Raw genomic sequence first — 14585 nt, 5'->3', positions numbered from 1 at the left:
ACACAAGTCCCCAACTCTAAGCCGGAGAAGCGTCCGACTTCTTCGGCGACTCTCTCTCGCAAGGGATCCCTCGGGTCCCTCCCTTCCCAGGTTTCCACCTCTGGGAAGGGTGACGTCAGCCAATGGCTGAAAAGCAGGCCAGCGGCTGGTCGCAGGGCTTCCCGCTCCTCCTCCGTCCCGGAGACTGACTCGGTGGAGCCCTCCCAGCCAGTAAAGCCCAAGGAGCAGAGAGAGAAGACGAAGAAGAAGAAGGCCTCTAAGGCCAAGGAACGCGCGGTGGCATCCACCCCACCGCTCCATACAGGCTCTGCGTCTGGGGATGAGGTGGAGATCCTGGTGTCCGCTGAGGACCTGGATCTCGCCATACCCTCAGACGCCAAGGACGCCGATTGTACTGGTCCTCGATCGGTGACAGCAGGTGACCCAGTGACGTGATCTGCCTCCTCGGTCCCTTCACGCCTATTTCGCCCATGGACAAAGTGATTCTCCAGTGGAACTGCAGCGGTTTTTTCCACCACCTTGCTGAGCTCCGCCAACTCGTCAGCAGTCACCCTTTCTTCTGCATTGCCCTCCAGGAAACGTGGTTTCCGGCAATGCGGACCCCTGCCCTACGAGGGTATCGGGGTTATTATAAGAACCGGGCAGCTTATGAGAGGGTGTCTGGTGGAGTCTGCGTCTACGTCCTTAACTCTATCTACAGCGAGTGTGTGCCTCTTCATACACCCTTAGAGGCTGTCGCTGTAAGGATGTGGACGCCTCAGCCTATTACTGTCTGCAGTTTGTACCTTCCGCCGGATGGTGATGTCTCTCGTCATGTGTTGGCTGCATTGATAGGACAACTGCCGCCTCCCTTTGTGTTGCTGGGCGACTTTAACGCCCATAACCCCTTGTGGGGTAGCGCCGCGATTACTGGCCGGGGCAGAGATGTCGAGACTCTTCTGTCACAGCTTGACCTCTGCCTTTTAAACACGGGAGAGGCGACCCACTTTAGTGCGGTCCATGGCTCGTTTTCGGCCATTGACCTTTCTATTTGCAGCCCCGGACTTTCACCATCCATCCACTGGAGGGTCCATGACGACTTATGTGGTAGTGACCATTTCCTCATCTTTCTGTCACTGCCACAGCGTCACTCTTCTGAACGCCCCTCCAGATGGGTTCTGAATAAGGCTGATTGGGACTTATTTACATCTGTCGCAGTGATCGCACCTCCTTCCACTGATCCGATTGATGCGGTGGTTCAGTCGGTCACCACCAGCATCGTTTCTGCGGCGGCATCTGCGATTCCCTGTACATCCGGGTCACCTCGGCGGAGGACTGTGCCGTGGTGGTCGCCCGAGATCGCAGAGGCGATTCGAGATCGCCGGCGGGCTCTTCAGCGCCATAAGCGGCACCCGTCGTTGGAGACCCTCATTGCTTTTAAACAGTTCCGCGCCCGTGCCCGACGCCTTATTCGCCAACGGAAGCAGGAGTGCTGGGAATGTTATGTTTCCATCATTGGCGTCCGTACCTCTGCATCGCAGGTTTGGGCCAAGATTCGGCGACTCCAAGGCTATCGGCCACCTGTCTCTGTCCCTGGGCTTTCGCTGAATGGAGCAGTGTGCACCGACTCCGACACGATTGCGGACCGGTTAGCAGAGCATTTTGCTCAGTGTTCCGCGTCAACGAACTACTCGTTGGCCTTCCGCTCCCGGAAAGAGCGGTTGGAAAGTCGGAGGCTTTCCTTTCACACGCGGCACGCGGAGTCGTACAATGCTCCTTTCAGCGAATGGGAATTCCAGAGCGCACTTTCTGCTTGCCCTGATACGGCTCCTGGACCAGACCGCATTCACAGCCAGATGCTGAAACACCTCTCAGTGCCTTGCCAGCGACACCTCCTAGATCTTTTCAATCGCGTCTGGGTCGAGGGTGTTTTCCCGTCTCAATGGCGGGAAAGCATAGTCCTCCCCGTATTGAAACCTGGCAAGAACCCGCTGGAGGTGGACAGCTATCGCCCCATAAGCCTCACCAACGTTCCTTGCAAGTTGCTGGAACGTATGGTGAGCCGGAGGTTGAGTTGGCTCCTCGAGTCTCGGGGCCTTCTGGCTCCGTCTCAGGGTGGGTTCCGTAAAGGCCGCTCTGCCGTCGATAATCTGGTCTCCCTGGAGTCTGCCATCCGTACAGCCTTTGCGCGCCGCCAACATCTGGTTGCCGTCTTCTTCGACATGCGGAAGGCATACGATACGACTTGGCGCCATCACATCCTGGCCACACTTCATGGGTGGGGCCTTAGGGGCCCGCTCCCGATTTTTATTCAGAATTTTCTTTCGTATCGTTCCTTCCGCGGGCAAGTAGCTGCTTCGCATAGTTCCTCCCGGGTCCAGGAGAACGGGGTCCCACAGGGGTCTGTCCTCAGTGTGTCCCTGTTTTTAATTGCCATCAATGGGCTCGTTGAGGCGGTGGGGTCGTCCGTCGCGGCTTCTTTATATGCGGACGACTTCTGCCTATATTACAGCTCCAGTGGCATCGCCGCTGCTGAACGGCAGCTGCAAGGTGCCATCCGCAAGGCGCAGTCATGGGCTGTAGCGCACGGCTTCCAGTTTTCGGCCGCGAAGACCTGCGTTATGCATTTCTGCCGGCGTCGCACGGTTCACCCTGAGCCGCGCCTTTACCTTGACGGTGAACCTCTTGCTGTGGTCGCGACGCATCGGTTCTTGGGACTGGTGTTCGATACCCGGTTGACTTGGCTGCCCCATATTAGGCAGCTGAAGCAAACATGCTGGCGGCACTTAAACGCTCTCCGTTGCTTAAGCCACACCAGGTGGGGTGCCGACCGGTCCACCCTCCTCCACCTATATCAAGCGCTGATCCAGTCCCGCCTTGATTATGGGTGTGTGGCGTACGGTTCTGCCTCGCCTTCAGCATTGCGATTGCTGGATCCCATACACCACTGCGGGATCCGCCTCGCCACGGGAGCGTTCCGGACAAGCCCCGTCGACAGCATACTTGTGGAGGCTGGTGTCCCTCCATTGCGGTTCCGGCGTGACCGCCTTCTGGCCGCCTATGCCGCGCACGTTTATAGCATGCCAGGGCATCCAAACTACCGTCTCCTGTTCCCGCGCTCGATCGTCCATGTTCCAGACAGGCGGCCCCGGTCAGGGTGTCACATTGCGGTTCGCCTCCGGGACCTTTTCCGTGGCCTTGACTTTTTTCCTCTGCCGCCTGTTTTCCGGGCCAATCTCCGTCTGCCCCCGTGGAGTGTGCCCCGACCGTGCCTTCGGCTCGACTTGGCACAGGGTCCGAAGGTCTCAGTGCCTCCGGAGGCCCTCCGCCGCCGCTTTCTTTCCATCCTGGCCGAGTTTCCGAACGCGGCGGTGGCCTACACCGACGGTTCGGTGGTCTCTGGTCACACTGGTTACGCTCTCACTCTACGGGATTATTGTGAGTAACGGTCATTGGCAGCTGGCTCCAGTGTATACACTGCCGAGTTGGTTGCCATCTATCGTGCCCTAGAGTTTCTCCGCTCCCGCTCAGGTGAGTCCTTTGTCATCTGTAGTGACTCCCTGAGCGGTTTACGAGCTCTTGACCAGTGTTTCCCTCGTTCCCGTCTGGTGATGGCCATCCAGGAGTCCCTCCATACTCTCGTCCGTTGCGGCCGCTCTGTCACCTTTGTTTGGTCCCCGGGTCACGTCGGCATCCCGGGTAACGAGCGGGTTGACGAACTGGCGAAACAGGCGGTCAGTTCCCCGGCCATGGAGATCGGTCTTTTAGAGAGTGACGTCCGATCCGTATTGCGGCGGAAGGTCCTTGCTGCTTGGCGTGATGAGTGGCGCACCCTGCCCTCTCCCAACAAACTTCGGGCAGTCAAGGAGACAACCAGTGTGTGGCGCTCCTCCATGCGGGGGTCTCGCAAGGACGCTGTCGTCCTCTGCCGGCTCCGCATAGGACATACCCGGCTCACGCACGCGTATCTCTTGTGCCGTGACGACCCGCCTCTCTGTCGCTGCGGATTGGCCCTGACCGTGGTACACGTCTTACTAGACTGCCCACTTTTAACTGCCCTCAGGCAGACGTTCGCGCTGCCTGATACACTCCCTGCTCTTTTAACCGATGACTCTACTGTGGCTGACTTAGTTCTCCGTTTTATTCGAGCAGGGGGTTTTTATCATTCAATATGAGAGTCCCTTTTTATTTTTTTTTAGTGTCGACTGTGGCTTTTGGCCTGGGGTTTTAGTTTGTGGTGTTTTAATGTGTCCCTTGGTTGTTGGCCTTTCCAGTTTTATTTTCATGGTCGGCCAATGACCGTCGCACTCTGTGTGTCTTTTAATCTCTTTTTTCTGGTCTTCGTCTATGTCTTTCTTGTACTGTGTCGTCCCTTGTCGTCTCCGTTATGTGTTTATTGCTTGTTGGACTTTTCTTCGTGTATTATTATGGTCGTGGAACAAGGGACCGATGACCTAAGTAGTCTGGTCCCTTTAACCCCCCACAAACCAACCAACCAACCAACGAAACATGCTGCTCTTCTTTGGATCTTCTCTTTCTCCTCTCTCAACCCGACCTGGTACGGATCCCACACTGATGAGCAATACTCAAGTAAAGGTCAAACGAGTGTTTTGTAAGCCACCTCCTTTGTTGATGGATTACATTTTCTAAGGACTCTCCCAGTGAATCTCAACCTGGTACCCCGCCTTACCAACAATTAATTTTATGTGATTATTGCACTTCAAATCGTTCCGCACCCATACTCCCAGATATTTTACAGAAGTAACTGCTACCAGTGTTTGTTCCGCTATCATATAATCATACAATAAAGGATCCTTGTTTCCCTGTAATCGCAATACATTACATTTATCTATGTTAAGGGTCAGTTGCCACTCCCTGCACCAAGTGCCTATCCGCTTCAGATCTTCCTGCATTTCGCTACAATTTTGTAATGCTGCAACTTCTCCGTATATTTCAGCATTATCCGCGAAAAGCCGCATGGAACTTCCGACACCATCTACTAGGTCATTTATATATATTGTGAAAAGCAATGGTTCATAACACTCCCCTGTGGCATGCCAGCGGTTACCTTAACATCTGTAGACGTCTCTCCATTGATAACAACATGCTGTGTTCTGTTTGCTAAAAACTCTTCAATCCAGCCACACAGCTGGTCTGATATTCCATAGGCTCTTACTTTGTTTATCAGGTGACAGTGCGGAACTGTATCGAATGTCTTCTGGAAGTCAAGAAAAATAGCATCTACCTGGGAGCTTGTATCTAATATTTTCTGGGTCTCATGCACAAATAAAGCGAGTTGCGTCTCACACGATTGCTGTTTCCAGAATCTATGTTGATTCCTACAGAGTAGATTCTGGGTTTCCAGAAACGATGTGATACGCGAGCAAAAAACATATTCTAAAATTCTACAACAGTTCGACGTCAGAGATATAGGTCTATAGTTTTGCGCATCTGCTCGACGACCCTTCTTGAAGACTGGGACTACCTGTGCTCTTTTCCAATCATTTGGAACCTTCCGTTCCTCTAGAGACTTGCGGTACACGGCTGTTAGAAGGGGGGCAAGTTCTTTTGCATACTCTGTGTAGAATCGAATTAGTATCCCATAAAGTCCAGTGGACTTTCCTCTGTTGAGTGATTCTAGTTGCTTTTCTATTCCTTGGACACTTATTTCGATGTCAGCCATTTTTGTTTGTTTGTGCGAGGATTTAGAGAAGGAACTGCCGTGCGGTCTTCCTCTGTGAAACAGCTTTGGAAAAAGGTGTTTAGTATTTCAGCTTTATGCGTGTCATTCTCTGTTTCAATGCCGTCATCGTCCCGGAGTGTCTGGATATGCTGTTTCGAGCCACTTACTGATTTAACGTAAGACCAGAACTTCCTAGGATTTTTTGTCAAGTCGGTACATAGAATTTTACTTTCGAATTCACTGAACGCTTCACGCGTAGCCCTCCTTACACTAACTTTGATATCGTTTAGCTTCTCTTTGTTTGAGAGGTTTTGGCTGCATTTAAACTTGGAGTGAAGCTCTCTTTGCTTTCGCAGTAGTTTCCTAACTTTCTTGTTGAACCACGGTGGGTTTTTCCCGTCCCTCACAGTTTTACTCGGCACGTACCTGTCTAAAACGCATTTTACAATTGCCTTGAACTTTTTCCATAAACAGTCAACATTGTCAGTGTCGGAACAGAAATTTTTGTTTTGATCTGTTAGGTAGTCTGAAATCTGCCTTCTATTACTCTTGCTAAACAGATAAATCTTCCTCCCATTTTTTAAATATTCCTGTTAACTTCCATATTCAGGGATGCTGCAACGGCCTTATGATCACTGATTCCCTGTTCTGCACATACAGAGTCGAAAAGTTCGGGTCTGTTTGTTATCAGTAGGTCTAAGATGTTATCTCCACGAGTCGGTTCTCTGTTTAATTGCTCGAGGTAATTTTTGGATAGTGCACTCAGTATAATGTCACTCGATGCTCTGTCCCTACCACCCGTCATATACATCTGAGTGTCCCAGTCTATATCTGGTAAGGGTAAGAGTAAGAGTAAGAATGGGTGGAGATCTCTTCTGAGCAACACGTTGCAAGGCATCCCAGAGATGAACAGCACATTGCAAGGTGTCCCAGATATGCTCAATAATGTACATGTCTGGCGAGTTTATTGCCCAGCAGAAGTGTTTAAACTCACAAGAGTGTTCTTGGAGCTACTTTGTAGCAATTCTGGATGTATGGGGTGTCCGAATGATTCTCTTTAGTCGTCGTTTGTTCACAGCGAAGTCGGTGATTTGATGTTTTACTGGATTCCTTATATTCACGGTACATTCGTGAAATGGTCATATGGGAAAATACCCACTTCATCGCTACCTCAGAAATTCTGTGTCCCATCACTCGTGTGCCGACTATAACACCAAATTCAAGCTTACTTAAATCTCGATAACCTGCCATTGCAGCAGCAGTAACCAATGTAACAATTGCGCCAGACACTTGTCTTATATAGGTGTTGTTGACCTCAGTGTTGTATTCTGCCTCTGTATTTGAATACGAATGCCTATATCAGTTTCTTTGGTGCTTCAGTGTATTTCTGATGGTGTATGTAGTACTGCACCAGTGGTCATTTTGATTCCTCCCCCCCCCCCCCCCCCCCCCCCCCTCTCTCCACACACACACACACACACACACACACACACACACACACACACACACACCATTGTCCCCTGTGTGTACTGCAAAAAGCTCACTTGCATTTCTCGTGACTGTTAAGTGGTGTTACAATGTATTATTGTGTCTTACTATATCTAAAGTGCCTGGTTGTGTGTATATTGTTACACATAACTTGACAGCTTCTTATAAGTTGTCAGAGAAGGTATTACACAATGTTTAGACTATCTGCTCTGAGTTTAGAGCAAGAGCAAAGTCTGAGGGCAGTGAAATGGAAAGACAAGTAGAAACTAGTTGTGATGGTTACATTTGAGATAGTGCTGAAACAAGTGAATGTAGTTATATAGTGCTTAGAGAAGTTACATAAGTGACAGTTACGCAGCAAGACAAACTCCCCAATAAAAATGAGCATTCTTGATCTGGAAGGAATGACATTTTATTCAGCTGAAAAAGATGGGGAAGCAGGGTTAGGTATCAGTTATATCCACCATTCAAAATTTGGGAAAGATGGGACAGGACGGGAGATTTTGGATGATATCTTAAAGGTAGTTGGAGGAGCACATAAGCAAAATCTTTTGCAGCAGGTAGCATGACCAATGTCACATGTGAAGAGAAACATCAAAATTCACCATGTTGTGATTTTTTGGTGACTATTTGTAATAGTAATATATCTAAAATTGTTTAGAATTTTTTTTATTGAAAGTGCTTTGTAGTTTGGGGCAGAACATTACAGTTGATGGACAGCTATCTCCCACCAAGACCACATGCGGATTTATACAGTACATGGCTAGTAAAGCAGATACTTTTGTCATCAGATTTTGACTATCAGTGGTTGTAGACACACTTTTCCATGGATTTTGATACTTGACAAAAAGTGAACTTTAAACCAGAGGCCAAAAAATCTCTTTCTTTATACCTTGTCATGAAGCTTATGGCGCCATTCCTTAGAAGCACAAGAAAAGTGTGAACTGAAAATTGGTTCACATTTTCGCATGACCCAAAGTATTGAAGAATGAAGGTACAGGGATTCATTTGATGACCAACATATGAATCTCAAAAGCACTATGTTCGCAGTATTTGTCATTCAGATGTATATGATGAAAATGATTTGAAATGAATAATAAAGTGAAGTATAGTGTGATATATTGGACCACATGGCTAAAAAATATTAAGTGAAAGCAGTGTTGCAGAGAGGAGTGTTTTACAGTACACTGGTTTTGCCAAAATAAGTACATGGATTCTTTAACAGACCAATTAGACCCGCAAACAGTTTTTGCAGCATTTCAATAAAGAACTAGGGCATGAACATGTGAAAAATAGGTGCCAAACAGTATTTCCTGTAACCAGCAGTGAATCAAACACTGGAGACAAACCAGCGAGTAAGAAATGTAGAATTCAGCACAAAGTGTAAAATGCTAAAATCAAGATAACTGATATATGTGGCACCAGTAGGTAACCTGTGTGTGGAAAATGAATGAAATTAATCCCGAAGTGATGCATTGTTTGCATTCAGCAATCAGGAGTAAAAGAAAATTCAATTTTGCATACTGTTGTATGCTTATACCAAAATCAGTCCAGTACCAAAAAGTGATAACTACGAATTAAAATGATGTATAAACTTTAGTTTGAATGTTCCTTTCATAAACAGCATTTCATATTGCCACTACCAATGTGTTAAAATAGGTAAAAAGGAGTAGCTGTGCCACTGCTGTCAACCTCATCACAGCTGTGGTTGTAGAAATAGAAATAATACAGTGGTTCTAGTGTTAAACGACATGTATACTGATTAGCCAGAACATTATGACCACCTACCTAATAGCTGGTATGTCCACCTTTGACATGGATAACAGTGGTTATGTGTCGTGGCATGGAAGCAATGAGGCGTCGGTAGGTCGCCGGAAGGAGTTGGCACCATATCTGTACACATAACATGTTCAATCACATCCCAGATGTATTCAGTGGGGTTCAGATTTGGTGAGATGGTGGGCCAACATATCAATTTGAACTATCCACTGTGTTCCTGTAACCACTCCATCACACTCCTGCCCTTGAGACATGGCGCATTATCTTTTGGAAAAATGCCACTGCCATTGGGGAATATAATCATCATGAAGGAGTGTATGTGGTCTGCAACCAGTATACAATACTCCTTGCACACCATGGTGCCTTGCACGAGCTCCTTTGGATCCATGGATGCTCCTGAGAATGTTCCCCAGAGCATAATGGAGCTACTGCCAGCTTGTCTCCAGCACACAGTACAGGTGTCAAAGAGCTCTTTCCCTGGAAGATGAATTCTTACCATCCCATTGACATGATGAAGGAGGTGCCAGGATTCATCAGATCATGCATTGCTCTGCCACTGCCCCAACATTCACTGCTGATGGGCACATGCCCTTATGAGTTGTAGTTGCCAGTGTTGTGGTGTTAACATTGGCACATGCATGGGTTGTCGGCTGCGAAGGCTCACCGTTAGGAGAGTCTGGTGCACTGTGTGTTCAGACACACTTGTACTCTACCCAGCATTAAAGTTTGATGTTAGGTCTGCCACAGTTTGCCACCTGCCCTGTTTTACCAGTCTGCTCAGCCTACAACATAGACATCAATAATGAGGGTTGGTCGTCCAACCCCATGATGTCTGGATGTGCTTTTACCTTGGTTTCACCATGTGTTGAAGACATTCACCACAGCACTTCTCAAACAATTGAAAAGTTGTTCAGTTTCTAAAATGCTTGTGTCGAGCCTCTGAGCCATTACAATCTGTCTTCGGTCACACTCAGAAATACTGCATGCCTTTCCCATTCTACACATGACAGCACGCTCATTGATACTTCATGCACCATGTGTGCAGTCATTTCTCACCAGGTAATGCTGCTATCGTGTGGACAGGTTCACATCAGTAGTAGGTCAGTGGTCATAATGTTCTGGATGATCCGTGTTTATATTTTGATGAGACATTGCACTTCATTTTACTTGCATTTTGCATGCATTCTCTTATGGTGGCCATCCAACTGCAGACGTTTCTGGTAGAGTTGATAAATTCACATGCTGTATTTAAAATATCGTGTATAAAATGTTCTATGACATTGATTCATGTAGCTGAGAAAAAAATTAATTACAGATTTTTTATACCTGCATATACAAACATACACTAAAACCCACTGAGTAGGCCATATTTCAGGGTACTTTCTAGCAGTATTAGCTACTGCCAGTCCTATTATATTTGTGTTTGGTAGAATGTGCTTTCACATAGATAATTTACATTATGACTCATAGTTTTACCTATGCTTTAACACTGAGAAGACAAGTCATGGGGTAGTGATATGCACTTATACAGATGGCATTAGTATTGTGTACACAAGGTATAAAAGGGCAGTGCATTGGTGAAGCTGTCGTTTATACTCAGGTGATTCGTGTGGAAAGGTTCCTGACACAATTATGGCTGCACAACAGGAGTTACCAAACTTCACACTCGGAATGGTAGTTGGGATAGTCATATGGAACATTCCAATTCAGAAATAAGTGGGGAATTCAGTATTCCAAGATCCACAGTGTCAAGAGTGTGCCAACATTACCAAATTTCAGGCATTCTCTCACCACGGACAATGCAGTGGCCAAAAGCCTTCACTTAAGACCAAGAGCCATGGCAATTCTATGCAGTTGCAGTACTAACAGACAAGCAGCACTGCATGAAGTAACTGCAGAAATCAAGTGGAATATCTAGCGAATGTATGCATTAGGATGGTATAGTGCAATTTGGCGTTAATGGGCTATGGCAGCAGGTGTCGGACGCGAGTGCCTGTGCAAACAGCAGGACATCGCCTGCAGTGCCTCTCTTGGGCTCATGACATATCAGTTGGACCCTAGGCAACTGGAAACTAAGTCTTGATTTCAGTTGGTAAGAACTGATGGTAGGATTCAAATGTGGTGGAGACCCTATGAGCCATAGACCTGAGTTGTCGATAAGACACTGTGCGAGCTGGTGGTGGATCGATATTGGTGTGGACTGTGTTTACTTGGAATGGGTTGAGCACTCTGACACAAATGAAACAATCTTGGACTGGAAATGGTTGTTTGCAGCCATTCATAGAATTCGTTTACTCAAATGAGTATGGAATTTTTATGTCACCAGGCTACAGTTGTTCTTGATAGGTTTGAAGAACGTTCTGCACAATTTGAGTCAATGAATTGGCCATCCAGATCACATAATGTGAATCCCATCGAAGATTTATGGGCCGTAATTGAGAGATCAGTTCATGCACAACTCCTGGAATAGCAACACTTTCCCAGTTATTGACAGCTATAGAGACAGCATGGCTAAGTAATTCTGCAGGGGACTTCCAACAACGTGTTGAGTCTATGCCATGTCGAATTGCTGCACTGTGCCAGGCAAAAGGACATCCAACACAATATTAGGAGGTATTTCAAGACTTTTGTCACCTCAGTGTGTATCGACATTTTGTATATACAATTCATTTAGACATGTCAAATGAGCGCATTGTTGGTGAGACCTTAAAACCCAGTCTTCTTTTTTTGTTTCTTTTTGTCTGTATTTCTCCCAAATAAGTTTCTTTATTTATAGCTAATATTTTAAATTTTGATGTAAATAAAATAGAAAGAAACATTCCACATGGGAAAAATATATTAAAAACCAAGATTCCATGACTTACCAAGCGGGAAAGTGCCGGTAGATAGGCACAATAAAAAAAACACACAAACACACACACAAAATTTCAAGCTTTCGCAACCGGCGGTTGCTTCGTCAAGAAAGAGGGAAGGAGAAGGAAAGATGAAAGGATGTGGGTTTTAAGGGAGAGGGTAAGGAGTCATTCCAATCCCAGAGTGGAAAGACTTACCTTAGGGGGAAAAAAGGATAGGTATATACTCGCGCGCGCGCACACACACACACACACACACACACACACACACACACACACACACACACACTCATATCCATCCATACACATACAGACACAAGCAGACATATTTAAAGGCAAAGAGTTTGGGCAGAGATGTCAGTCGAGGCGAAAGTGCAGAGGCAAAGATTATGTTGAATGACAGGTGAGGTATGAGTGGCGGCAATTTGAAATTAGCGGAGATTGAGGCCTGGTGGGTAATGGGAAGAGAGGATATATTGAAGGGAAAGTTCCCATCTCCGGAGTTCGGATAGGTTGGTGTTGGTGGGAAGTATCCAGATAACTCTGACGGTGTAACACTGTGCCAAGATGTGCTGATCGTGCACCAAGGCATGTTTAGCCACAGGGTGATCCTCATTACCAACAAACACTGTCTGCCTGTGTCCATTCATGCGAATGGACAGTTTGTTGCTGGTCATTCCCACATAGAAAGCGTCACAGTGTAGGCAGGTCAGTTGATAAATCACGTGGGTGCTTTCACAAGTGGCTCTGCCTTTGATCGTGTACACCTTCCGGGTTACAGGACTAAAGTAGGTGGTGGTGGGAGGGTGCATGTGACAGGTTTTACACCGGGGGCGGTTACAAGGGTAGGAGCCAGAGGGTAGGGAAGGTGGTTTGGGGATTTCATAGGGATGAACCAAGAGGTTACGTAGGTTAGGTGGACGGTGGAAAGACACTCTTGGTGGAGTGGGGAGGATTTCATGAAGGATGGATCTCATTTCGGGGCAGGATTTTAGGAAGTCGTATCCCTGCTGGAGAGCCACATTTAGAGTCTGATCCAGTCCCAGGAAGTATCCTGTCACAAGTGGGGCACTTTTGGGGTTCTTATGTGAGAGTTTCTGGGTTTGAGGGGATGAGGAAGTGGCTCTGGTTATTTGCTTCTGTACCAGGTCGGGAGGGTAGTAGCCTGCCAACCCAAAGTTTGGTACAGATTTATTGATGACATCTTCATTAAATGTTAACCTGTTGTTTACTTAATTTTTCCCTGGAACTCTTCATGTATTGCGATTAGTTTTTCAAATAGAACAGCTGTTTGAAATGAAACATTGTAGATTAGTTGATGTAACTGCCATCTCATTTGAAGTAACAGCAAGGGCAGCATATTCTGAAAAGTATATTGCACATTCGCTTTCCCATGGTTATGTTATTAAATGCAGTTCTTTTCTTCTTGATTGCCCAACAGTCAATATCAAGATTTTGTCGTAGTCATCCAAATGTGTAATACAGTGTAATATATGGATAACATAACCTTAAATTAATCAAATTGGTGAATAATTGTGTATTCAATTAAATACGGAATTTATGCCAGCTATAAGTGATGGCTATTGATTGTTGAATCTTGTTAAGCTTAAGAGTGTTGGTACAACATACTCGGTTTTGTTATCTATTCTTCATGATGTTACCATTTACTGAACAAGCTATAATAATAAAAAAAAGTACGTATTTAGAAAAGTCTCATGTCGAGCCACCCACCCCCTTCATTTTCCCCTCTTTTTTTATTGTTTAAGGAAGGGAAAAGGTAAGTAATGATACCACATCACAGTCAGTAGCACACACTCTGTCATATTTGGTGTTTTCCTCCTGTATATATAACGTACATAGCATTTAACATGGTCTTTAATTTATGAATATGGTGTAAAGAAGATAACTGTTCATCCAAAGATAGTGTTGAGTGGTTAAGATGAATGTAGATAATGATGCAGCTTCCAACCCCCTCCCCCTCCCTCACCCCCTCCCCCTCTGCCCTCCCCCCTCTGCCCCTCTGCCCCTCCCCCCTCTACCCCTCCCCCCTCTGCCCCTCCCCCCTCTGCCCCTCCCCCCTCTGCCCCTCCCCCCTTCTGCCCCTCCCCCCTTCTGCCCCTCCCCCCTTCTGCCCCTCCCCCCCTCTGCCCCTCCCCCCCTCTGCCCCTCCCCCCTCTGCCCCTCCCCCCCTCTGCCCCTCCCCCCCTCTGCCCCTCCCCCCCTCTGCCCCTCCCCCCCTCTGCCCCTCCCCCCCTCTGCCCCTCCCCCCCTCTGCCCCTCCCCCCCCTCTGCCCCTCCCCCCTCTGCCCCTCCCCCCCTCTGCCCCTCCCCCCTCTGCCCCTCTTCCTGTTACCACCGTCCAAGCCCACCTAATGACACTTGAGTGTGATATAAATAGAACTTAATCATATTATAGCTATAATTGGCAGTAACAAATTGAAGTGAATTTTTATATTGAAATTGCAGTGTGTGTTTCCCCCTTAGGAACACATTGTTATTGACCCTCTGACATACAATGAGGTACGCACACGTCCCTCTTTGGAAGAGCGTCTGGAGAGTATTATCAGTGGAGCTGCTCTAATGGCTGATTCTTCATGCACTAGAGATGAAAGGAGAGAGCGCATTGTTGCAGAGTGCAATGCCGTGCGCCAGGCACTGCAGGACTTGCTGTCTGAATACATGTCTAATGTAAGTGCTATTTTTGTCTCAGGGAAGCTAGTAATTTGGTTAAAGTTTGAATTTTCCTTTTAAGAAAGTATTATTCTTCCTTGCTTTGTTGCGAAACGAATAATTTTCACTTTAAT

At 47.0% G+C, this 14585-nt stretch overlaps 1 protein-coding gene across 2 annotated transcripts in view; it reads left to right on the top strand.

Moving 5' to 3' along the window:
• Positions 1-14585, top strand: part of LOC126365916 (catenin alpha) — a 144034-nt gene that overhangs the window by 55054 nt on the left and 74395 nt on the right. For both annotated transcript variants that reach the window (XM_050008656.1, XM_050008655.1), the window contains exon 6: positions 14266-14469. In XM_050008656.1, coding sequence (XP_049864613.1) covers positions 14266-14469 — 204 coding nt within the window. The remainder of the gene's footprint in view (positions 1-14265; positions 14470-14585) is intronic.

The sequence above is a fragment of the Schistocerca gregaria genome, chromosome 4 (genome assembly GCF_023897955.1).
Source record: "Schistocerca gregaria isolate iqSchGreg1 chromosome 4, iqSchGreg1.2, whole genome shotgun sequence".
NCBI classification, from domain to species: domain Eukaryota; kingdom Metazoa; phylum Arthropoda; class Insecta; order Orthoptera; family Acrididae; genus Schistocerca; species Schistocerca gregaria.
The sequence above is the reverse complement of the archived record's forward strand: the minus strand, read 5'-3'. Positions and strand labels throughout refer to the sequence as shown.